This window comes from Anser brachyrhynchus (genome assembly GCF_964034855.1).
Source record: "Anser brachyrhynchus genome assembly, chromosome: 30".
Lineage (NCBI taxonomy): Eukaryota > Metazoa > Chordata > Aves > Anseriformes > Anatidae > Anser > Anser brachyrhynchus.
Genome location: NC_137723.1, coordinates 281,650 through 306,802, shown reverse-complemented (window position 1 = coordinate 306,802; position 25,153 = coordinate 281,650). Strand labels below are relative to the sequence as shown.

The following is a 25,153-nucleotide window of genomic DNA, read 5'->3' as shown; positions in this document are numbered from 1 at the left end:
TTTGCAGATGTGATTTCCCCCATCCTCAGGGTCATGCTTAAAATCTGTCAGATAACTCAGATGTATAAACGTCCCTATTTTTCTCCATCTGTTGTACTGAGTTTGCAGTGCCCAGCCTAGAAATAAAACATTCTGACCTCTACAGATAAGAGAAACCCATGCCAATCCCGGTGACTTCCCCTTAATCCCCATGAACCTGACATCCAGAAGCAGTAAATAACCAGACAGAGGAACGTCACAGCATGTAAACCTTTTTACTTCATCTGAAACCCTAAGACTGGAGAAGCTGCCAGTCTGGTGCAAGATGTTTTGGGGCAGACGTGGTCCAACTGTCAGCCATTGATACCCCAAATTGGCAATTACAGTTTGGGACACTAACCCACAGAGATGATTAGCCCTTTGGGGTCACTGAGAATAGGAAGAGAGGCCAGAAAGGCCTACTAGGAATTTTGTAGGAGTCCTCCAAAGTGCTAGGAATGGGGGTGTTGGGGACATAAAATTTGTGTTTGGGTAAGAAGGAAGAGCTTCAGGGACACAATGTGATCTGAGACCCCTCGCTCCACACCAAGAACCAGGGGTGAACACTCTCCCCTTTGAATGAGGCTGCTGAGAAAATGAAGATCAAGGCCTTCCTATCAACATCAAAAAATGCCACCTGACCCCTCTCATAGTCCAGGGTGATCCGGACCCTTCTGGGGACCTGGATTTGGGATAACGGCGTGCGCTCATAGGAGGTGAGAGCCCAAAACTGGCCCTCACAGAGACCCATAGACCACAGCTCAATCTCGGGGCTCACAGGGGTCTCTTCCGTCCTCTTCAGAGACTCCCTGGCCACACCGACAGCCCAGGAGCCTTTGGGTGTCACCTCTACCTCCCAGCAGCATCTCCCCGAGGTGATGCCCTCGCAGCCCAGCACGGAGGGATCGGGGCCAAATCCCTCATCGGATGCATCCTGCTGGGCATCTTCCCACCTCACGCTCCTCCTGTCCTCCGACACGGTGAGCTGGGGGTGAGCCGTGGCTGGATCCAGGGTCACATTCACTGGTAAAGGAAACCAAAATATTTCCCCATGGCCCCAGGCTCTGCCTTGCTGCTAGGGCTGAGCGGGGATGTCCTGCAGCATCATTCACCCCATCCCTTGGGATGCTCTACCCTTTCTGATGTTGTTTGCCTTCACCATTCCACAGCACCCAGGTGAACATCAGAAGAAGCTTCCCAAGGGAGTAGGAGAGCAAACCCCAAGCATAGGAGACTTTTTGGCTCAAAAAAAATGTCAAACTAAGCATTTGGTCCCTGAACATACAGGTATGAGGAACAGAGTTGACCTTCATGTAGCTTAGCATTGAGAGAAATGAATCCATCAACACCTTGTGGTGGGGATTCCCTGACTCTTTATGGTGTTTCCCTGACTCCTTATGATGTTTCCCCCCTCCCTCTCATTTTGTCATTCAGACACAGAGGCATCTTCCCCAAATGAGCCTCCAACTCATAGGCCGTCCCATGCTGGGCTCAGCCTTCCCTTGCGTTTTCCCACTCCCTCAGCTCCAGGAGATGGACTTACTCTTTTCAGGCAGCTCAAACATCAGGATGTCTAAAACAGAGGGAAGAAAGAGAGACATTATCTATCTGATATAACATGCTGGTGTCGGTGTGAATATGAAAGCAGAGAGGTTGTTCTGCCCTGCTCAGATCACACCTTGTGCGAGATGTCTGCAGGGAGATGGAAGAAATGTGATGCACAATCCAAGGAGACCAAAAGGAAACAAGAAACGTTTAGGATTAGGACCATTTTCTATACTATTTCCTCAACCAGGGATTTCAAAATCATTTTAAGAGCAGGTTGCCCCCAAAGAAGTGGAAATCCAGGGACCAGGACCCCCTTCCCTGGCTGTGTGCTCTGTTTTTTCTGAAGGCTTCCTCCCAGCACAGAGGTTATTTTAGGTGGGGTATCTCAGCATAGATCCACATCACAGTGCAGGTGGAGCCAGCTGGATCTCACATTTCTCATTTGGAAAAGGTTGGGCAACTCTAACAAAGGCAGGCATGCTGGATTCCCATTATAGAATTAGCCTGAAGAGCACCTGGGTTTTGCCTGACAACTGTTTCATCTCCAAAAAGTCCATCACAATTCCCCCACCAATTTCAATAAATGTGATTTATGCTCTAAGCGGACACAATTTGTGCCCCCACAGACATTGCTCCATCTCCCAATCCCTGTCCATGCTCAATACCTTTGAAGTTCCTCAGAGTCTCCTCTAGAGCAATATTTTTCTCCCTGAAGTGACTGATTTTATTTTCCAGCTCTGGAAGAAGCAACGTGGGCTGCTGGAAATTTTCCTTTCCAAACCTAGAGGAAGAGGGAGAGAAAGGAGAGGTCAGGATGCACCTCTGAGAGACACCAAGAAATATTTCGTACACACCCATAGCTCAAAGGAGCTGGTGCATGCTTTAATAAACATGTATATTCTGTGATGGGTAGTGACACTTCAGCTCTCAACCACAGTCCATGAAACCAAACCTGTGCCTGTCCTGCTCAACACAAGGTCCAACCTGTTCCCCAGGTTGGGGGTGGGAGAAGAAGTTCAGGAAACCCCATCCATACCTGCTCAAGGTGCCTCTGATGTCCTGGAAGAGAAGGGATAGGAAACACAGGGAATGCATCTTGGCAGTAAAACATCTACTGAAACCCCAGCAGCTTTGGAGCAAGCACAACCAGGTTTAGCTGCATCATGGGTCAATACCCAGAGCCAGGTTGTGTTAGCCAAGCTCTGTTTAATAGTTCCTCACCTGCAGAAATTTACTTGCTGGCTGCTGGCACTTCTCCTCCATCTCCTGGATCAGGGTATCCAGGTGAGAGATCTCCTTCGTCAGGTTGGTGATATTTTCTTCCTGCATTTTCTCTACGGCCCTCTCCAGGTCCACCAGCTGAGCCAGCATGTGACGTGCCTGGTCCTCCAGGAAGAGACGCAGCCCTTCAAATGTGCTCAAAACCTTCTGCCGCTCAGCCTCGGTCTTCTCCTGTGAGGAGGGGACACAAGAGGTGGGTGCAGAATGAGGCAGCAAAGTCCTGCACTGGCCATTGAATGCACACCTAGAAAGGGTCAGTGCCCAGAGCATCCTAAAATGTGTTACAGCAGGGACATCCTGATGACTTCCAACACATCCAAACATTATTCTCCATCCAGAACAAGAAACCCACTCAGAATTTTCTTGTCATTCAGCAATTGAGCCCCTTTCAGGGCTCCAGGCTCTGCCTTTTATATTTTTTTTTCCCCTACAATCCAGTAAAAATAAGTCAGGCAGCATTTGGCTTGGTCCATGTAGAGAGACCCCATACCCACTGCTCGGTAGGATGATTATCCATGCAGCATTTCATCTAAAGCCAAAGGCAGATACCCAGATTCCATCCCTGCTCCAAAAAAATAGACACTTACTAAATACTCCCAGTTTCTCCTCATTTCAGCCTCTCGAAAGCCCAGGAGTCTGTCTCTGTCCTCCTTCAGTGTTTGCAGATGGGCTTGGATTTGTCCCTGAGGGAAGGAAACAAGACCCCATGTCTTAGGAGAGTGCAGACAGCCTAAAAAAAAAAGACACTTGGAAGAGGGATTGAGCCATGCTCAACTCCAGAACTTCTCCTCACGACTCTCTTGGCCCAGAAGGATCCCAAACTTTAGGACTGGGAATACTTCAAATTGAAATAAATGTCACAAAGTGGAGAAAGGTTTTTCCACCTGCTCTTTTCCTTTCTCAAGATGATTTAACTTATTTATACAGCAAAAAAAAAAGCAGTTTTTTTTTTTTTTTTTTTTTTCTGGGACATTTCCCTGCTGGTTTAGAGAGCATCACAGGATCAACAGATGTCTGCTGAGCACAAGAGCTGGACAAAGGCTTGAGTTTTGCAAGGGGAGAGAGGGGATGAAGACCTCACCCCTTTGGCTGTGGAATATCTTTAGATTAACTGCTCAACCAGGCTGAGAAGAGAGGCAGTGGAAACACCGGTGCGTGGTCTACGTTGTCATTTCGAAAGAGGTCAGTTCACAAACACCCAGAAGGGGGGAGGACAACGCTTCTGCCCCTGGACTACAGCCCTGGGTGTGGGGTAGGATGTTTTGCAGCCCCATGGTAAGGTGCTGAGAGGGAACATCACACCCTGATGGTGCCAATTCATCTCCTAGTACATATCTAGGTGGAAAAAATAAACCTTTACCTTGTATTCCTGGACAGCCTCCTGCACAGGAAGCATGGTGTGAGCCCGGTGCACCCGGGACTCCCGGCAGATCACGCAGATGAAGGTTTCGTCATCTTTGCAGAAGACATTCAGAGGCTCCCGGTGCCTCTCGCATCCTTCCTCCTCCACTGCCTCCCCTCTGGCTGCCTGCAAACTCAACCTCTTGGCTATTTCAAGGACCCTCGCCAGCTCCCGGCTGGGACGAAAGCTTCTCTCCGGGGCCGTCTCTTTGCACTGCGGGCAGGAGAAATTCGCCGTGGACCACTCCCAACAGCGGGTGATGCACGCCCGGCAGAAATTGTGACCGCAGTGGATGGAGACGGGGTCTCGGAAATACTCCAGGCAGATTGGGCAGGAGGCTTCGCTGGGGAGCTTGGCGACAGGGCTCGGTGCAGCCATGGGGCCCCCGTTGCAAGCCACCGTGAGCCACCAACTTTCATTTTCCTCTGCGCAAGGGAAAGGCGTTTCCCTTCCCATCACCCCAGTGCTCGGGGTGGGCAGAGCTAGAGATGATCCTGGGGTGCGACCGGGGAGTGGAGGTGATGCCCAAAATATCTGCATGGGTGCCCTGGTACCTGTGGGTTGGCAGAATGGATCTACATACGTTGGGGAGCTTCCTCAGGAATGGGGAAATGGATCCCTGCCAAAATTCAGGGCAAGATCCACATCCTGAATGAGCTGGGTATGGGAGCAAAGAGGATTTAGGGAGGGGGCTTGGCTTGGAAAAAATGGAGAAGGACATCGTTGGAAAAGGTGAATAAGGTTTGTGAAGGTTGGGAAAGCAATGGTGCAGACACACGTGAAGCCAGCATCGGTTCTGCAGCAAACAGCACCCCAAAAAAAAGTATGACCCCATCCAGCTCCCTCTGACCCTGGAAGCTTTGCAGCCAGCTCTCCCTTGGCTTTTACATTGTGTGGCCAAATCCTGCCTCCATGGGGTTTGGGCACTAAACTGCTCCCACCTTCTTCATTGCAAAACACGTCAATTCGCAAGTCCTAGCTGATTAGCTTGGCATTTCTCCAGGTACAGAGGGATGCCAGCACCACAGGGATCCCATTTCTAGCTCAACAGGCTCTGGATGTCCCAGCCAAGAATATTTTCAGCCCCCTGCTTCCAGCTAAAAAAGAGCACTTGCTCCTTACATCCCTCTGTGAAAGTCTGTCGACATCAGGGGTCTTTGAACCTCTTTTATTTTATTTAATACCTTTGAACCATCCTCTGCAGCTGACCCATCCCATAGCTTTGGCCACCACCATCCTGCCCTCTTAACCTCTGCAGAACCAGACATCAAACAGCCTGAAAACAAACCATTTTCCCCCCACAGACCCATTTTTCAGCCCAATCAGCTTCCTCATGTGGCTGATCACAGGAAAAAGCACACCCTTTTCCTGGACTGCATTTATATTTAACCCTTAAACTACAACCTGAGAGACTGAAGAAAGGAGGCAGGAGCTAAAGCAATGCAAAGAAAAGGGAAAACTGAAGCAGGGCAGCTTGTGCCTGACAGCAATTTTGGGGTTACTCCCTGCATTCCTTCCCCCACTTCCCTAATTGATGGCTTGAAGCAATTAAGCAGAAGCCCATAGTAAAAGCCTTCATTACTAATTTTCTAGCTCCCCTTGCAGAGAGGCGTTCAACAAATGTCCCTTCTTCAAAAACGAGCCTCCAGCTCCCTCATGAGACCACACTTGCTCACAGCTCTGCTGCTTACAGTGAGCTCAGGGCTCATTTGCAGAGGGGTGTGATTATTTTTAACCTGTAGAGAGCAGTATTAGAAGGCTTTGGTTGCAAGAAAACAAATAAAAATGCACTAAGCCTTCTTTTAGCAGCTGGGTTGGGTTAGCTGAAGGCAAGCTAAACCTCTGTGGAGCTTTACCCTAAGGTTTAGAGTTGACATTAAGGGAAATTAGTACATCAAAGTACCCCATGATTCCCTTTTCTGTGACTTATTGCTGTTTAACATCAAGTTCAACATCACTTAGACATTGCAAATAATGCTTCACCCTCTCCTCAGCCTCTCCCTTGTGGGACCTGGCCTCACCTACATTTTGCCTAAAACAACGGGCTCAAACACCCCCAAAACACTCATATTTTCTCCATATTGGGATAGGCAGCTCCAAATCTCTGCTGAATTTTCTTATCAGATAAAAATCCCTTAGCAAGGGAACTGAAATCATGAAGGCAGCCCATGGGGTGCAGGGATCAGCAGCTCCATAGCCATGCATGGGTTCTCCTCTAAAGCAGATTGCAAAAATACTAAAAGCCTAAGAACTGAGTTTAAATAGAGCCCCTGTGCCATGGGATAGGTGGGGGGCTCAGGTGGAGGTTGCTCAGGGCCATTAATGCTCATTAGTGCCCCCAGGTCTTTGCAAAATCAAGTGACGTGGCTGGATTTGGAGAAGCCGTGATGCTTTTCCAGGTGCACCAAGCTCTGCTTCAAGCCACAAGCAGGCACAGCAGAAAGCAAAGCTGCTGCAGGTGATTGCTCTGAGGTTATGGTGATTATGCAGTTCATGTAGGTAACTGGGGAGGAAATGTGGCTTGTGCCAGGAAGGAAAGAGGTGATGAGGCTGTTTGCATTCATGGACCAGCAGGAGGAAGCAAAGCAGGAGAGAAAACAGTGCCCTCAATGCAAATCCCAGCATCAGTTCCTCTGCACGTCTCATTCCCTAATAAATCAACCCTTAACTCCAGATTAACACCCCTCCTAAAAATAAATAAATAAATAAATAAATAAATAAATAAATAATAAAAAATAAAAGGCCTTGAATATGAAACCATACCACCAGTTTCATTCTGAGTGCTCATAGGCACGGAAATCTGCACCAGAAAATCATGATGCCCCCCCAAAAAAAACTGCAAACCAATAACCACAGATGTCTTATTTACTGATGTTCTCAGAAAATGTGTTGCTTTGTTAGCCAGCAGCATCCCAGTGCAAATACACCCTGTTTGTTTGACCACGTAAAGGGCTTTGGACTGATAGCATCTCTTCCATGGGCCATAGGTCAGTGGTCTGTGGAATCGAGAGAATTTGGGCATTTTTACCTAATAGGGTGGAGAACGATGTTCTTGTCCCTCCAGGACAGCTGCAGAAGGATGGTAGAGAGGAGGACATTCATTTGTACATTTTGGCATTATCATAGCTAATTTTGGCATTATTATAGCGAATTTTGGATGAAGTTTTGGATTCAGGGCTGGCTACTACAGCCCGAGTCTTTGCAGGAAAACAAAAACTTGCTTGTTCATGTGATAAGATGTGATATTGATGTGATACGTGATTGATTTATGTGATAGATATAATATTTCAGCCTAAACAACCTAGTTGTTCAACACTGCTGAAATATCACATTGTCCCCCAGAAACATGGTGGCAAAAGGCTGATGGAAGCTCTCCCGCTGCCACCTGGAGGAGAAACTGTCCCTGAGCAGATGATGGATATGGCTTGTCGTGGAGTTATTTCATTTACATGGCGAAAGGAAATCCCCTCCTTTCTTCAAGCGCAGGCAAGCCTGGAGGAAAAGGGAAGATAAAAATAAACGGGTGAGTGATAATTGCTTGCCACTTGACTCCGGGCTTAGCACTGAGCCGTGAAAGAAACAGCATCCTGTTTAAAAGGAGAAGCGAAAGCAGCAATAAAAGTATTATTGCTGCACGTACACACGCATGAGCACAAATGAGTGGTGGTGAAGCCAGCAGTTAGCCATGCAAAATAAGAAAGGGCTGAAAACGAAGAGCGAAGGATGTGTTTGGTGGTTTAGCATGAAGAAGGGAGCCTTATCAAGCTCTATTCCTGTGCCCTTCAATTAATTAATCCCTTAAGAGTGCATTTATTAATGAGGAATGAAACCAGGCTGGTTTCTGGGTGCGGGACCCCGTGGGGAGACTTGGGGCAGGGGTTACCCCTCTGCTTCCCTGGGTATTTTTTTGGGGGGGAGTGTCATAGATTGAAGCTGCAGGTGGATCTGTACCGAGGCAGGAAGTTATTAAGGATGTTTATTTTCAATCTGGTCTCTTTGAAACCCACGGGGTCCCCTTGGGGAAGGGGGATTCTCCCTTCCTCTCTGCTCCCCCTCTGGGAAGGGGGATCTCTGCAGCCTCTCAGCGCAGCCTTTCACACGGAGAAAACCTGATCACCCCCCCGTGATGAATCTCTCAGCTCCCTTTCACCTCCCTCGGGGCCCCAGGCACCTGCAGGAAGGGGAGCAGCCAACGGCGAGACCAGTCGGGGCGGAAAACGAAAGCTGCCCTGTCATCTTCGCCACCAAGAAGACCATGGCTGAAGACATCCCTGCAGAAAGCTTCCAGGATGAAGCCTCCTGCTCCATCTGCCTGGGCTTCTTCCAAGACCCCGTCTCCATCCACTGCGGCCACAACTTCTGCCGGGCGTGCATCACCCGCTGCTGGGAGGAAGAGGAGGCGAATTTCACCTGCCCGCGGTGCAAAGAGACGGCCCCACAGAGAAACCTGAGACCCAACCGGGAGCTGGCGAAAATCATCGAGATAGCCAAGAGGCTGAGCCTGCAGGCAGCCAAAGGAGGGGCAGTGGGGGAGAGGCTGTGCGAGAAGCACCAGGAGGCTCTGAAACTCTTCTGCGAGGAGGACCAGACCCCCATCTGCCTGGTCTGCAGGGAGTCCCAGGCGCATCGCGCCCACCCTGTGGTCCCCATCGAGGAGGCTGCAGAGGAGCACAAGGTAAGAGGGCTCCAGAGGGGGGGAAACCGGGGGAGCAGGAGGGGACCAGGTCAGGGACCTGCCCTGAGAAATGCTTGTAAATGTTTGCGTTTCCACCCCTTTCGATCCACGGGTTGAATTACAGCTGACCTCCTCCCTGCTTGCTCCGTGCTCCCCCCACTTCTACTTCTGGCCATCCCAGTTTTCTTGAAGCTGTCATTCCCAGATCATCATAATAGCATTGTATAAACCGTGCTGGAAAGGAGCCCAGAAGATATTTAATCCCAGCTCCTGCTCAAAGCAGGGGCAGCTATGCTGCCTTGGCCATTTGGGGTGCAGGAGATGCTCCCTGTGCAGGAGAAGCTGATTTCTACCAAAAGAATCTGGTCTCAGGGTACAAGGCAGGGTTAAGTTTTGTGCTGGTTGCAGTGAAAAATGCTTTTTTTGTCTGCAGGTGAGGCGTAAAATTTGCTCTCACCACATACAGGCAATGAATGCATCCCTGGTCTCACCACCCAGGAGAAGTGGAGGATATGGTCTTGCCACCCAAAGCTGGACTGAACACTGGATATGGGGCATTGCCCAGGCTGCAAGGTTGGGGAGGAAAACATATTCCTCGGTATGGGATGTGAGCAAACATCCTGAGCTTATGTTTTGGGTCAGCACTGAACCCGAGGAGATGCCAGCAGGGTCTCCCCAGTCACATGAAGCTCCTTGTCCTCTGCCTGAGCATTTCCTTTTCTAACCTATGCATACAATGCATACAATTATGCATACAATGTGCATACAATTTCACCGTGGTTTTGGGAGAAAGCGGCCCATTCTGTCTGCCCACCTCCCTTTCTCTGCCAGAAGTGAGGGTTTACTAATTACCAGAGCCAGATTACCATATTATTAAGCAGGGGAGAGTGAATTTGTAGGAGATAGACTGAACTAGGTGGGATGAAAGTGGAGGGATGGACCAGCTGGAGAAAGAAAATGCACCATCAAAATGTTTCTTCTCTATTCAGGAGAAATTCCAGGCTCATGTGCAGATCCTGAAGGACAGGAGGGAAAAGCTGCTGGGGCTGAAAATGGCTGAGGAGGGGAGAAGCCTGAATTTCCTCGTAAGGATCCATCCCTGGGCGGTGGTGTCTTTCTCTCTTTTCTCCCTTTTGGTCATCCTTCTGGCCACGGCGATGGATGTGGAGACAGAAGATGTGCCACGGCCAAAGATCACATCTCCGTGGTCCTTTGCATGTGCAGATTGGGAATGTCTCCACTGCGGGAAGGTCAGGGTGGTGGGGACAGCTACCATAATTAGTTAAGAGCTACTTCTATTCCCCCCCATGCCTCCTGGCTCCTTGAGCATCTTATCTGTCCATGAGCATGTGTTGGATTTGGCCAAGTTATTGCTGAGATTTTTCTTCCTCAGTTTGCTCACAGGTGGGGCACATTCCCAGGTTCCCCTTATTAATACATGTGGAAAAGGGAATCACCAAACTGCTTCTTTCTTTCTGTGATTTCCCTTTCCCTGACTTACCTGCTTCTGGTGTTGGTGTGTATCTTTCCCTGCTGTTCAGAGGTCTGCAGCATTTTAGGTACAAAGATTACAGTCCATGGCAAATGCTCTCTGCCAGCACCTTCGGCCTAGAAAGGGCAATGAAAGAAAAAAAAAGAAAAAAAAGTCTATACTATTACCCATTCCTCTGCTCTGCAATGTCACTGGAATTTATGAATTTATGGCTGTGTTGCACCTAAAGTCAACACATTCGATCTGCTCTGTTGCAATTTCCCCCAAGCTATTTCTCCCTGCCTCTCCCTTGCGTGCATTTTTTGCAGGAAAGGGTAGAAGCGGAGAGGCAGAAGGTCGTGGCCGAAATCAAGCAGCTGCACCAGTTCGTGGAGCGACAGGAGCAGCTCCTCTTGGGCCAGCTTGCAAAGCTGGACCAGGAGATCGTGAGGAGGCAGGAGGAGAACACGGCCAAGCTCTCGGAGGAGATCTCCTCCGTGGGCGAGCAGATCCGTGAGCTGGAAGAGAAGTGTCAGCAGCCAGCATACCAACTCCTGCAGGTGAGAGCCCCGGGGCAGACTGCTGGCCTTCAACATCACCGCTGTCACCAGCCCAGGGGGCAAATTCATCCTAAATGCTCCTTTTAAACTATTATCCTTCAAAGCTTTTTAAAAAAAATGAAATAAGTTTCTTTTCTTCAATGGCCCAGCTGTCCGTCTGAACATTTTAACCCAAGCCCAATTTATTTAAATCACTACTTAACGATGATGGCTATGGCACTCATCCATCTGACTGGACGTGCCTACATGCAGAAGGATGGTCTAAATCCCAACAATACAGCGTGGAGAAACAAAAAGCAGTGCCTAGCTGTGGCTCATCTCCTCCTTAAGTAGTCATCAAACCAGGCTACCTGAGCCCAGCTGCAGGCTCTGGTTAACTCCTGCTTTCAAACAGCTGGCTATGCCAAAGCAGTAGTGTGCATTAGCAATAGTAACACCCGTGCCCCAGGAGAAGGGACACGGAGGGTGATGGCAGGTAACTACAACGAGCAGCTCGTTCAATGGTGCTGCCATGACCTCGCCAAACCCCGCAGCACATCTGCAAACAGCGTGCAGGCAATGCAGTACTATTTTAGACCCGTCATTTTAGAGTGGTTGCCTGAGGTCACCCCAAGGCAGCCTCTTGTTGTTTATTGTCAGGTTGACGTTGCTCTGTCCTAATGCTCCTTCTCTAATCCTTTCCTTGTAGGACAGCAGGAACATCCTGAGCAGGTTTGTGGCTTCTCCCACACGTTATTACGATGTTAATGTTGTTTATTTCTACGGTGGTGACACTGATGGACTCCAAAATCCCAGTCCCATATGACCCTCCCAGAGACTGCATAGACACATAGGATAAAGCTAGGACACTGCAAAAAGTGCCCTGGTCCCAGTTGGATCCTGAAGACCAGGAAAAGCTGTCAGACGTCCACCATAAATTACAACCCAGCAGCTAAAACTATCCGGGTGTTTAAACACCCAGGAGTGCATTTGGGTGAAAGGGGAACTTGAGTATGAACTTCCACCCCTATAATTGACCTCTTTGTGAATAATGCTCTTTGGACATGGACCAGGAAGGTGGGTTATTTTAAAGGTAAAACCAGGCAAGGAAAGGCATCTTTTATTGTTTGTATTTCCCTTGATGTAGAGCATTGCTGATCGTGAGAGAAGCTCTTCACTGCTTGGTGTTTGGGACAAAATAGTGCTCTGGGTCAGCAGATGCTTCTTGGGGAGTTCATTAATGACTACCCTAGTACCCGTCCTTTGCTCCAGCCCCACTATTATTTCTTTGTAATAAATCCCACTTGAAAATCAGTCAGAAATTCTCATCATGAGAATAACAAGCAAAGGCAGTATTATGAGCCAGCTTTCCTTTCCTTCCAGGCTTGAGAGAGAGAGCGCCCAGAAGCCACTGGAGGCATCGCCTGAGCTGGCTGAGACACCCACCAGTCTTCCCCAGAAGAACATTGCCCTCAAGGAGATGCTGATGAAATTTCAAGGTAGAGAGGAACCGGGGAGGAGAGGGCTGGAGGTTGCACCTGGGTCTGTTTGCAGTGGATTTCAGGAAGATCTCAGCAGAGTAGAAGTCCTGGTGCAATGTCACAAAGAGATACCTCCAACATGCCCCGTGTATTAGCATAGCAAGGTGCAATTACTCTGGCTGATTGCATGAGGGAGGACGAATTTGCCTCCTGGCAGGACCTGGGGAGCCAGGTCAGCGTTGGGATGCCTGTGGGATGTCACGTGGAGTCCTGCACAGCAGCAGCTCTCCTAACAAGGTGAACGTTGCAAACATTTCCCTGTGAAGCTGCTGGGAACATTGGTGATCTTAAAAAAACAAAGATCATGGGACAATGGAGGATTCCTGTCTTCTTTTCAATGGCCTGGAGACTACCAGAAAAAAAATATCCACACTTCAAAGCCTTGCTTTTCTAGATCAATTTCCCTTCGTGCAGTCACATTTCTCTTCCTTTTCTTTGCTCATGGGCATAAAACAATTCTTCCATCACTCCAGCAAACAAGGAGAGCCCCTGGACTGGGAGCTGGAGTGTCCCAGTCAAGCCAGGCTGGGGAAAATAGACATTACATAGACAAAACATGACGTTAAGGTCATTTAGGACCATGCCTCTGATGCTCATCTTCTCTTTGTCCTCAGTAAGCCTGACGCTGGATCCGGAGACGGCGCATCCCCGGCTGGTCCTGTCCGAGGATCGCAAACGCGTGAGATGGGAAGACACCCGCCAGCCCGTGCCCGATAACCCCAAACGCTTCGATTCATCCCGCTGCGTGCTGGGCTGCGAGGGTTTCAGCACAGGGAGGTACTACTGGGAGGTGGAGGTGGGTGACGGGGAAGCCTGGGCCGTTGGGGTGGCCAAAGAGTCGGTGAGGAGGAAAGGACGGATCAGCGTCAAGCCCGAGGTGGGCATCTGGGCGGTGGGGCAATGTGGGAGCCAGTACCAGGCTCTCACCTGTCCTACCAGCCCCATCTCGCTGCTTGCTGCCCCCAGGGTGATTGGGATTTACCTGGACTACGAGGCAGGGCGCGTGGCATTTTTCGACTCCCACAACCAGGCGCCCATCTTCACCTATCCGCCGACATCCTTTGCAGGGGAGCAAATCCTGCCTCTGCTCTGCCTGGGCAGGGGGTGCCAGTTCACCCTGTCCCCCTGACCCTCCCCATGCCTCAAGTCTCACTCACCCAAATCTGGGGACACGGTGGGGTCTCATCACCCCAGAGATGGCTTTTGAAGGCATGAAGAAAACCTCTCTGTTGGAGAACAGCGACAGAGCTGAGCCAAATCTCCAACTGATCGCGCATCCCTGCTGTTTGCTGGAGCCTTCACCTGCACTTTTCATCCCACTGAGCGTCGTGACTGAGCATAGACGCCGTGGACCGAGATGCAAAAGCCTTTAGGACTTGCTGACTGCTTCGAGTTTTCCTACCTTTCTGCCGACAAGAAGGCAATAATCTCATCAACGGGTGAGATAACCTAATCGATGCACAACGGTGGCAATTTCTACGGTATCTCATTTACAAAGAGCTCAACAAGTCCCCGCACGAGTCCTCCAAGTCCACAGGAGCCTCGACTGACTAGGTGGCATGCAAACACATCTGTCCGTGCCTAAAGCCAAGAGAAAGAAATCCTTCCCAAGCAGAGCTGGCTTCAGCCTCTCCTTGAGCAAGAGCCTCGGGCTGAGCTGGTGCCTAAGGGCAAGTTGGGCATGGAAGAAGGAAGCCAGAGGGGCTGGAGGCTGCTCGCCAAGCACTTGGCAGCTTGCCTGGCACTGCGTGGCGGCAGCGGTTTGGGCTAGGCAAAGCAATTGGAGAGCTGTGGCTTTGGTGCTGCGCAAAGGTTTCTTTGCGTGAGGCGCTGAATGGCAAGGGGCCAAGTGGCAAGAAGCAAGTGGCTCCTTTGCAGCGTGCTCTCGGGCTTGTCTCTTGCTGCCACTTGCTGGCCATGCCGCTGGCGGCTGGCAACGGCCAAGAGCCCGCAAACAGCCCCTCCCCCCGTGCTCCCTGGATAGCCAAGGGGTTAGGATGCAGCGCTCTCAACGAAGAGGCCCGGGTCAAGACCCGTCCAGGGAGGTCACCTTTTCCTCCCCCGACACCCTCCTTTTTTTTTCCCAAACTCGCCCCTGCCCCAAAAAACACACGCTTCCACAACTTCCCTTCCCCTCCACGGCCTTTTGCAGCGCGCCTCTTCACAACCCACGCACGCTTCGCTTTTGCTCAACGCTCCACGCACCACAACCGCCCACCTTGCACCAGCCTCACCTCTTTTACTTACCAAAGCGCCCATGCTAAATGCCGACAAAGAAAGAAAATACAAGCAAATCGCCCAAAGCGCGCCGTCACACGCGGGGGGAACTCGGGCAGGTGCTGCACATTTCCCATTAGTTAAGGGGAAGGTCTGTTTCGCGCAGTGGGCTGTGCTTGTGACAACCGCTGCAAGACCTGGGAGAGATTGGAAACGCTTGCAAGAATACTTGTAATATTTCTTTTTCCAAAAAGGGGGAATACAGAAGAAAATAAGATAAAAATAAAAAATAAAATAGAAATAAAAAACGAAAATAAAAATAAAATCAAGTAAAGAAAAATAAAAATAAAATCAAGTAAAGGAAAATAAAAATAAAATCATGTAAAGTAAAATAAAGTAAAATAAAATAAAAGTAAAAGAAAATACATAGTTGATATACATAATACATATATGTATACATATACACGTAGATGCATAATATACAATAAAATACATATTCCCTGACTTACCTGCTTCTGGTGTTGGTGTGTATCTTTCCCTGCTGTTCAGAGGTCTGCAGCATTTTAGGTACAAAGATTACAGTCCATGGCAAATGCTCTCTGCCAGCACCTTCGGCCTAGAAATGGCAATGAAAGAAAAAAAAAGAAAAAAAAAGTCTAAACTATTACCCATTCCTCTGCTCTGCAATGTCACTGGAATTTATGAATTTATGGCTGTGTTGCACCTAAAGTCAACACATTCGATCTGCTCTGTTGCAATTTCCCCCAAGCTATTTCTCCCTGCCTCTCCCTTGCGTGCATTTTTTGCAGGAAAGGGTAGAAGCGGAGAGGCAGAAGGTCGTGGCCGAAATCAAGCAGCTGCACCAGTTCGTGGAGCGACAGGAGCAGCTCCTCTTGGGCCAGCTTGCAAAGCTGGACCAGGAGATCGTGAGGAGGCAGGAGGAGAACACGGCCAAGCTCTCGGAGGAGATCTCCTCCGTGGGCGAGCAGATCCGTGAGCTGGAAGAGAAGTGTCAGCAGCCAGCGTACCAACTCCTGCAGGTGAGAGCCCCGGGGCAGACTGCTGGCCTTCAACATCACCGCTGTCACCAGCCCAGGGGGCAAATTCATCCTAAATGCTCCTTTTAAACTATTATCCTTCAAAGCTTTTTAAAAAAAATGAAATAAGTTTCTTTTCTTCAATGGCCCAGCTGTCCGTCTGAACATTTTAACCCAAGCCCAATTTATTTAAATCACTACTTAACGATGATGGCTATGGCACTCATCCATCTGACTGGACGTGCCTACATGCAGAAAGATGGTCTAAATCCCAACAATACAGCGTGGAGAAACAAAAAGCAGTGCCTAGCTGTGGCTCATCTCCTCCTTAAGTAGTCATCAAACCAGGCTACCTGAGCCCAGCTGCAGGCTCTGGTTAACTCCTGCTTTCAAACAGCTGGCTATGCCAAAGCAGTAGTGTGCATTAGCAATAGTAACACCCGTGCGCCAGGGGAAGGGACACGGAGGGTGATGGCAGGTAACTACAACGAGCAGCTCGTTCAATGGTGCTGCCATGACCTCGCCAAACCCCGCAGCACATCTGCAAACAGCGTGCAGGCAATGCAGTACTATTTTAGACCCGTCAGTTTAGAGTGATTTTTAAACCTCTCTGTTGGAGAACAGCGACAGAGCTGAGCCAAATCTCCAAGTGATCGCGCATCCCTGCTGTTTGCTGGAGCCTTCACCTGCACTTTTCATCCCACTGAGCGTCGTGACTGAGCATAGACGCCGTGGACCGAGATGCAAAAGCCTTTAGGACTTGCTGACTGCTTCGAGTTTTCCTACCTTTCTGCCGACAAGAAGGCAATAATCTCATCAACGGGTGAGATAACCTAATCGATGCACAACGGTGGCAATTTCTACGGTATCTCATTTACAAAGAGCTCAACAAGTCCCCGCACGAGTCCTCCAAGTCCACAGGAGCCTCGACTGACTAGGTGGCATGCAAACACATCTGTCCGTGCCTAAAGCCAAGAGAAAGAAATCCTTCCCAAGCAGAGCTGGCTTCAGCCTCTCCTTGAGCAAGAGCCTCGGGCTGAGCTGGTGCCTAAGGGCAAGTTGGGCATGGAAGAAGGAAGCCAGAGGGGCTGGAGGCTGCTCGCCAAGCACTTGGCAGCTTGCCTGGCACTGCGTGGCGGCAGCGGTTTGGGCTAGGCAAAGCAATTGGAGAGCTGTGGCTTTGGTGCTGCGCAAAGGTTTCTTTGCGTGAGGCGCTGAATGGCAAGGGGCCAAGTGGCAAGAAGCAAGTGGCTCCTTTGCAGCGTGCTCTCGGGCTTGTCTCTTGCTGCCACTTGCTGGCCATGCCGCTGGCGGCTGGCAACGGCCAAGAGCCCGCAAACAGCCCCTCCCCCCGTGCTCCCTGGATAGCCGAGTGGTCAAGAAACGGCACGCACAAAGCCGGCGGCACGGGTTCGATTCCCGTCCAGGGAGGTAACGTTTTCCTCCCCGGACACCCTCCTCTCCCTTTTCACAAACTCGCCCCTCACCCAAAAAACACACGCTTCCACAACTTCCCTTCCCCTCCACGGCCTTTTGCAGCGCGCCTCTTCACAGCCCACGCACGCTTCGCTTTTGCTCAACGCTCCACGCACCACAACCGCCCACCTTGCACCAGCCTCACCTCTTTTACTTACCAAAGCGCCCGTGCTAAATGCCGACAAAGAAAGAAAATACAAGCAAATCGCCCAAAGCGCGCCGTCACACGCGGGGGGAACTCGGGCAGGTGCTGCACATTTCCCATTAGTTAAGGGGAAGGTCTGTTTCGCGCAGTGGGCTGTGCTTGTGACAACCGCTGCAAGACCTGGGAGAGATTGGAAACGCTTGCAAGAATATTTGTAATATTTCTTTTTCCAAAAAGGGGGAATACAGAAGAAAATAAGATAAAAATAAAAAATAAAATAGAAATAAAAAACGAAAATAAAAATAAAATCAAGTAAAGAAAAATAAAAATAAAATCAAGTAAAGGAAAATAAAAATAAAATCATGTAAAGTAAAATAAAGTAAAATAAAATAAAAGTAAAAGAAAATACATAGTTGATATACATAATACATATATGTATACATATACACGTAGATGCATAATATACAATAAAATACATATTCCCTGACTTACCTGCTTCTGGTGTTGGTGTGTATCTTTCCCTGCTGTTCAGAGGTCTGCAGCATTTTAGGTACAAAGATTACAGTCCATGGCAAATGCTCTCTGCCAGCACCTTCGGCCTAGAAATGGCAATGAAAGAAAAAAAAGAAAAAAAAAGTCTAAACTATTACCCATTCCTCTGCTCTGCAATGCTCACTGGAATTTATGAATTAATGGCTGTGTTGCACCTAAAGTCAACACATTCGATCTGCTCTGTTGCAATTTCCCCCAAGCTATTTCTCCCTGCCTCTCCCTTGCGTGCATTTTTTGCAGGAAAGGGTAGAAGCGGAGAGGCAGAAGGTCGTGGCCGAAATCAAGCAGCTGCACCAGTTCGTGGAGCGACAGGAGCAGCTCCTCTTGGGCCAGCTTGCAAAGCTGGACCAGGAGATCGTGAGGAGGCAGGAGGAGAACACGGCCAAGCTCTCGGAGGAGATCTCCTCCGTGGGCGAGCAGATCCGTGAGCTGGAAGAGAAGTGTCAGCAGCCAGCGTACCAACTCCTGCAGGTGAGAGCCCCGGGGCAGACTGCTGGCCTTCAACATCACCGCTGTCACCAGCCCAGGGGGCAAATTCATCCTAAATGCTCCTTTTAAACTATTATCCTTCAAAGCTTTTTAAAAAAAATGAAATAAGTTTCTTTTCTTCAATGGCCCAGCTGTCCGTCTGAACATTTTAACCCAAGCCCAATTTATTTAAATCACTACTTAACGATGATGGCTATGGCACTCATCCATCTGACTGGACGTGCCTACATGCAGAAAGATGGTCTAAATCCCAACAATACAGCGTGGAGAAACAAAAAGCAGTGCCTAGCTGTGGCTCATCTCCTCCTTAAGTAGTCATCAAACCAGGCTACCTGAGCCCAGCTGCAGGCTCTGGTTAACTCCTGCTTTCAAACAGCTGGCTATGCCAAAGCAGTAGTGTGCATTAGCAATAGTAACACCCGTGCGCCAGGGGAAGGGACACGGAGGGTGATGGCAGGTAACTACAACGAGCAGCTCGTTCAATGGTGCTGCCATGACCTCGCCAAACCCCGCAGCACATCTGCAAACAGCGTGCAGGCAATGCAGTACTATTTTAGAGCCGTCAGTTTAGAGTGATTTTTAAACCTCTCTGTTGGAGAACAGCGACAGAGCTGAGCCAAATCTCCAAGTGATCGCGCATCCCTGCTGTTTGCTGGAGCCTTCACCTGCACTTTTCATCCCACTGAGCGTCGTGACTGAGCATAGACGCCGTGGACCGAGATGCAAAAGCCTTTAGGACTTGCTGACTGCTTCGAGTTTTCCTACCTTTCTGCCGACAAGAAGGCAATAATCTCATCAACGGGTGAGATAACCTAATCGATGCACAACGGTGGCAATTTCTACGGCATCTCATTTACAAAGAGCTCAACAAGTCCCCGCACGAGTCCTCCAAGTCCACAGGAGCCTCGACTGACTAGGTGGCATGCAAACACATCTGTCCGTGCCTAAAGCCAAGAGAAAGAAATCCTTCCCAAGCAGAGCTGGCTTCAGCCTCTCCTTGAGCAAGAGCCTCGGGCTGAGCTGGTGCCTAAGGGCAAGTTGGGCATGGAAGAAGGAAGCCAGAGGGGCTGGAGGCTGCTCGCCAAGCACTTGGCAGCTTGCCTGGCACTGCGTGGCGGCAGCGGTTTGGGCTAGGCAAAGCAATTGGAGAGCTGTGGCTTTGGTGCTGCGCAAAGGTTTCTTTGCGTGAGGCGCTGAATGGCAAGGGGCCAAGTGGCAAGAAGCAAGTGGCTCCTTTGCAGCGTGCTCTCGGGCTTGTCTCTTGCTGCCACTTGCTGGCCATGCCGCTGGCGGCTGGCAACGGCCAAGAGCCCGCAAACAGCCCCTCCCCCCCGTGCTCCCTGGATAGCCGAGTGGTCAAGAAACGGCACGCACAAAGCCGGCGGCGCGGGTTCGATTCCCGTCCAGGGAGGTAACGTTTTCCTCCCCCGACACCCTCCTCTCCCTTTTCCCAAACTCGCCCCTCACCCAAAAAACACACGCTTCCACAACTTCCCTTCCCCTCCACGGCCTTTTGCAGCGCGCCTCTTCACAGCCCACGCACGCTTCGCTTTTGCTCAACGCTCCACGCACCACAACCGCCCACCTTGCACCAGCCTCACCTCTTTTACTTACCAAAGCGCCCGTGCTAAATGCCGACAAAGAAAGAAAATACAAGCAAATCGCCCAAAGCGCGCCGTCACACGCGGGGGGAACTCGGGCAGGTGCTGCACATTTCCCATTAGTTAAGGGGAAGGTCTGTTTCGCGCAGTGGGCTGTGCTTGTGACAACCGCTGCAAGACCTGGGAGAGATTGGAAACGCTTGCAAGAATATTTGTAATATTTCTTTTTCCAAAAAGGGGGAATACAGAAGAAAATAAGATAAAAATAAAAAATAAAATAGAAATAAAAAACGAAAATAAAAATAAAATCAAGTAAAGAAAAATAAAAATAAAATCAAGTAAAGGAAAATAAAAATAAAATCATGTAAAGTAAAATAAAGTAAAATAAAATAAAAGTAAAAGAAAATACATAGTTGATATACATAATACATATATGTATACATATACACGTAGATGCATAATATACAATAAAATACATATTCCCTGACTTACCTGCTTCTGGTGTTGGTGTGTATCTTTCCCTGCTGTTCAGAGGTCTGCAGCATTTTAGGTACAAAGATTACAGTCCATGGCAAATGCTCTCTGCCAGCACCTTCGGCCTAGAAATGGCAATGAAAGAAAAAAAAGAAAAAAAAAGTCTAAACTATTACCCATTCCTCTGCTCTGCAATGTCACTGGAATTTATGAATTTATGGCTGTGTTGCACCTAAAGTCAACACATTCGATCTGCTCTGTTGCAATTTCCCCCAAGCTATTTCTCCCTGCCTCTCCCTTGCGTGCATTTTTTGCAGGAAAGGGTAGAAGCGGAGAGGCAGAAGGTCGTGGCCGAAATCAAGCAGCTGCACCAGTTCGTGGAGTGACAGGAGCAGCTCCTCTTGGGCCAGCTTGCAAAGCTGGACCAGGAGATCGTGAGGAGGCAGGAGGAGAACACGGCCAAGCTCTCGGAGGAGATCTCCTCCGTGGGCGAGCAGATCCGTGAGCTGGAAGAGAAGTGTCAGCAGCCAGCGTACCAACTCCTGCAGGTGAGAGCCCCGGGGCAGACTGCTGGCCTTCAACATCACCGCTGTCACCAGCCCAGGGGGCAAATTCATCCTAAATGCTCCTTTTAAACTATTATCCTTCAAAGCTTTTTAAAAAAAATGAAATAAGTTTCTTTTCTTCAATGGCCCAGCTGTCCGTCTGAACATTTTAACCCAAGCCCAATTTATTTAAATCACTACTTAACGATGATGGCTATGGCACTCATCCATCTGACTGGACGTGCCTACATGCAGAAAGATGGTCTAAATCCCAACAATACAGCGTGGAGAAACAAAAAGCAGTGCCTAGCTGTGGCTCATCTCCTCCTTAAGTAGTCATCAAACCAGGCTACCTGAGCCCAGCTGCAGGCTCTGGTTAACTCCTGCTTTCAAACAGCTGGCTATGCCAAAGCAGTAGTGTGCATTAGCAATAGTAACACCCGTGCGCCAGGGGAAGGGACACGGAGGGTGATGGCAGGTAACTACAACGAGCAGCTCGTTCAATGGTGCTGCCATGACCTCGCCAAACCCCGCAGCACATCTGCAAACAGCATGCAGGCAATGCAGTACTATTTTAGAGCCGTCAGTTTAGAGTGATTTTTAAACCTCTCTGTTGGAGAACAGCGACAGAGCTGAGCCAAATCTCCAAGTGATCGCGCATCCCTGCTGTTTGCTGGAGCCTTCACCTGCACTTTTCATCCCACTGAGCGTCGTGACTGAGCATAGACGCCGTGGACCGAGATGCAAAAGCCTTTAGGACTTGCTGACTGCTTCGAGTTTTCCTACCTTTCTGCCGACAAGAAGGCAATAATCTCATCAACGGGTGAGATAACCTAATCGATGCACAACGGTGGCAATTTCTACGGTATCTCATTTACAAAGAGCTCAACAAGTCCCCGCACGAGTCCTCCAAGTCCACAGGAGCCTCGACTGACTAGGTGGCATGCAAACACATCTGTCCGTGCCTAAAGCCAAGAGAAAGAAATCCTTCCCAAGCAGAGCTGGCTTCAGCCTCTCCTTGAGCAAGAGCCTCGGGCTGAGCTGGTGCCTAAGGGCAAGTTGGGCATGGAAGAAGGAAGCCAGAGGGGCTGGAGGCTGCTCGCCAAGCACTTGGCAGCTTGCCTGGCACTGCGTGGCGGCAGCGGTTTGGGCTAGGCAAAGCAATTGGAGAGCTGTGGCTTTGGTGCTGCGCAAAGGTTTCTTTGCGTGAGGCGCTGAATGGCAAGGGGCCAAGTGGCAAGAAGCAAGTGGCTCCTTTGCAGCGTGCTCTCGGGCTTGTCTCTTGCTGCCACTTGCTGGCCATGCCGCTGGCGGCTGGCAACGGCCAAGAGCCCGCAAACAGCCCCTCCCCCCGTGCTCCCTGGATAGCCGAGGGGTTAAGACGCAGCGCTCTCAACGAAGAGGCCCGGGTTCAAGACCCGGCCAGGGAGGTAACGTTTTCCTCCCCCGACACCCTCCTCTCCCTTTTTTCCCAAACTCGCCCCTCACCCAAAAAACACACGCTTCCACAACTTCCCTTCCCCTCCACGGCCTTTTGCAGCGCGCCTCTTCACAACCCACGCACGCTTCGCTTTTGCTCAACGCTCCACGCACCACAACCGCCCACCTTGCACCAGCCTCACCTCTTTTACTTACCAAAGCGCCCGTGCTAAATGCCGACAAAGAAAGAAAATACAAGCAAATCGCCCAAAGCGCGCCGTCACACGCGGGGGGAACTCGGGCACGTGCTGCACATTTCCCATTAGTTAAGGGGAAGGTCTGTTTCGCGCAGTGGGCTGTGCTTGTGACAACCGCTGCAAGACCTGGGAGAGATTGGAAACGCTTGCAAGAATATTTGTAATATTTCTTTTTCCAAAAAGGGGGAATACAGAAGAAAATAAGATAAAAATAAAAAATAAAATAGAAATAAAAAACGAAAATAAAAATAAAATCAAGTAAAGAAAAATAAAAATAAAATCAAGTAAAGGAAAATAAAAATAAAATCATGTAAAGTAAAATAAAGTAAAATAAAATAAAAGTAAAAGAAAATACATAGTTGATATACATAATACATATATGTATACATATACACGTAGATGCATAATATACAATAAAATACATATTCCCTGACTTACCTGCTTCTGGTGTTGGTGTGTATCTTTCCCTGCTGTTCAGAGGTCTGCAGCATTTTAGGTACAAAGATTACAGTCCATGGCAAATGCTCTCTGCCAGCACCTTCGGCCTAGAAATGGCAATGAAAGAAAAAAAAGAAAAAAAAAGTCTAAACTATTACCCATTCCTCTGCTCTGCAATACTCACTGGAATTTATGAATTAATGGCTGTGTTGCACCTAAAGTCAACACATTCGATCTGCTCTGTTGCAATTTCCCCCAAGCTATTTCTCCCTGCCTCTCCCTTGCGTGCATTTTTTGCAGGAAAGGGTAGAAGCGGAGAGGCAGAAGGTCGTGGCCGAAATCAAGCAGCTGCACCAGTTCGTGGAGCGACAGGAGCAGCTCCTCTTGGGCCAGCTTGCAAAGCTGGACCAGGAGATCGTGAGGAGGCAGGAGGAGAACACGGCCAAGCTCTCGGAGGAGATCTCCTCCGTGGGCGAGCAGATCCGTGAGCTGGAAGAGAAGTGTCAGCAGCCAGCGTACCAACTCCTGCAGGTGAGAGCCCCGGGGCAGACTGCTGGCCTTCAACATCACCGCTGTCACCAGCCCAGGGGGCAAATTCATCCTAAATGCTCCTTTTAAACTATTATCCTTCAAAGCTTTTTAAAAAAAATGAAATAAGTTTCTTTTCTTCAATGGCCCAGCTGTCCGTCTGAACATTTTAACCCAAGCCCAATTTATTTAAATCACTACTTAACGATGATGGCTATGGCACTCATCCATCTGACTGGACGTGCCTACATGCAGAAAGATGGTCTAAATCCCAACAATACAGCGTGGAGAAACAAAAAGCAGTGCCTAGCTGTGGCTCATCTCCTCCTTAAGTAGTCATCAAACCAGGCTACCTGAGCCCAGCTGCAGGCTCTGGTTAACTCCTGCTTTCAAACAGCTGGCTATGCCAAAGCAGTAGTGTGCATTAGCAATAGTAACACCCATGCGCCAGGGGAAGGGACACGGAGGGTGATGGCAGGTAACTACAACGAGCAGCTCGTTCAATGGTGCTGCCATGACCTCGCCAAACCCCGCAGCACATCTGCAAACAGCGTGCAGGCAATGCAGTACTATTTTAGAGCCGTCAGTTTAGAGTGATTTTTAAACCTCTCTGTTGGAGAACAGCGACAGAGCTGAGCCAAATCTCCAAGTGATCGCGCATCCCTGCTGTTTGCTGGAGCCTTCACCTGCACTTTTCATCCCACTGAGCGTCGTGACTGAGCATAGACGCCGTGGACCGAGATGCAAAAGCCTTTAGGACTTGCTGACTGCTTCGAGTTTTCCTACCTTTCTGCCGACAAGAAGGCAATAATCTCATCAACGGGTGAGATAACCTAATCGATGCACAACGGTGGCAATTTCTACGGTATCTCATTTACAAAGAGCTCAACAAGTCCCCGCACGAGTCCTCCAAGTCCACAGGAGCCTCGACTGACTAGGTGGCATGCAAACACATCTGTCCGTGCCTAAAGCCAAGAGAAAGAAATCCTTCCCAAGCAGAGCTGGCTTCAGCCTCTCCTTGAGCAAGAGCCTCGGGCTGAGCTGGTGCCTAAGGGCAAGTTGGGCATGGAAGAAGGAAGCCAGAGGGGCTGGAGGCTGCTCGCCAAGCACTTGGCAGCTTGCCTGGCACTGCGTGGCGGCAGCGGTTTGGGCTAGGCAAAGCAATTGGAGAGCTGTGGCTTTGGTGCTGCGCAAAGGTTTCTTTGCGTGAGGCGCTGAATGGCAAGGGGCCAAGTGGCAAGAAGCAAGTGGCTCCTTTGCAGCGTGCTCTCGGGCTTGTCTCTTGCTGCCACTTGCTGGCCATGCCGCTGGCGGCTGGCAACGGCCAAGAGCCCGCAAACAGCCCCTCCCCCCGTGCTCCCTGGATAGCCGAGTGGTCAAGAAACGGCACGCACAAAGCCCGCGGCGAGGGTTCGATTCCCGTCCAGGGAGGTAACGTTTTCCTCCCCGGACACCCTCCTCTCCCTTTTCACAAACTCGCCCCTCACCCAAAAAACACAC

General features: G+C 49.7%; 2 protein-coding genes across 3 annotated transcripts; one reads left to right on the top strand and one right to left on the bottom strand.

Annotated features, from left to right (window-relative positions):
• Positions 1–241: 241 nt before the first annotated feature.
• Positions 242–8,555, bottom strand: LOC308184225 (E3 ubiquitin-protein ligase TRIM7-like). Its single transcript, XM_080571122.1, has 8 exons — positions 8,421–8,555; positions 4,208–7,741; positions 3,435–3,530; positions 2,788–3,018; positions 2,603–2,625; positions 2,232–2,347; positions 1,562–1,591; positions 242–1,041 (listed from the first exon to the last, which is right to left on the bottom strand). Exons 2-8 carry the CDS (start codon positions 4,787–4,789, stop codon positions 527–529), a joined length of 1,593 nt encoding a protein of 530 aa, XP_080427248.1. The 5' UTR covers positions 4,790–7,741; positions 8,421–8,555; the 3' UTR covers positions 242–526.
• Positions 7,872–15,193, top strand: LOC308184228 (E3 ubiquitin-protein ligase TRIM39-like). 2 transcript variants are annotated; one of them, XM_080571126.1, is made up of 7 exons: positions 7,874–8,924; positions 9,914–10,009; positions 10,725–10,955; positions 11,644–11,666; positions 12,318–12,433; positions 13,090–13,252; positions 13,442–15,193. In XM_080571126.1, exons 1-7 carry the CDS (start codon positions 8,376–8,378, stop codon positions 13,602–13,604), a joined length of 1,341 nt encoding a protein of 446 aa, XP_080427252.1. In that variant the 5' UTR covers positions 7,874–8,375; the 3' UTR covers positions 13,605–15,193. The 2 variants fall into 2 exon arrangements, with proteins under 2 accessions (XP_080427251.1, XP_080427252.1); XM_080571125.1 differs by having other exon boundaries at positions 7,872–8,924; positions 13,090–15,193.
• The last annotated feature ends 9,960 nt before the right edge of the window (positions 15,194–25,153 follow it).

Coding starts and splice junctions, on each gene's coding strand:
- LOC308184225 (XM_080571122.1), bottom strand. CDS start 4,789: ATGCAGATATTTTGGGCATCACCTCCACTCCCCGGTCGCACCCCAGGA. Junction 2,626..2,787: donor CAGCAAGTAAATTTCTGCAG/GTGAGGAACTAT, acceptor CTTCTCTTCCAG/GACATCAGAGGCACCTTGAG. Junction 1,592..2,231: donor GACTCTGAGGAACTTCAAAG/GTATTGAGCATG, acceptor CCTCTGTTTTAG/ACATCCTGATGTTTGAGCTG.
- LOC308184228 (XM_080571125.1), top strand. CDS start 8,376: ATGAATCTCTCAGCTCCCTTTCACCTCCCTCGGGGCCCCAGGCACCTG. Junction 10,956..11,643: donor CAGCATACCAACTCCTGCAG/GTGAGAGCCCCG, acceptor CTTTCCTTGTAG/GACAGCAGGAACATCCTGAG. Junction 12,434..13,089: donor GATGCTGATGAAATTTCAAG/GTAGAGAGGAAC, acceptor CTTTGTCCTCAG/TAAGCCTGACGCTGGATCCG.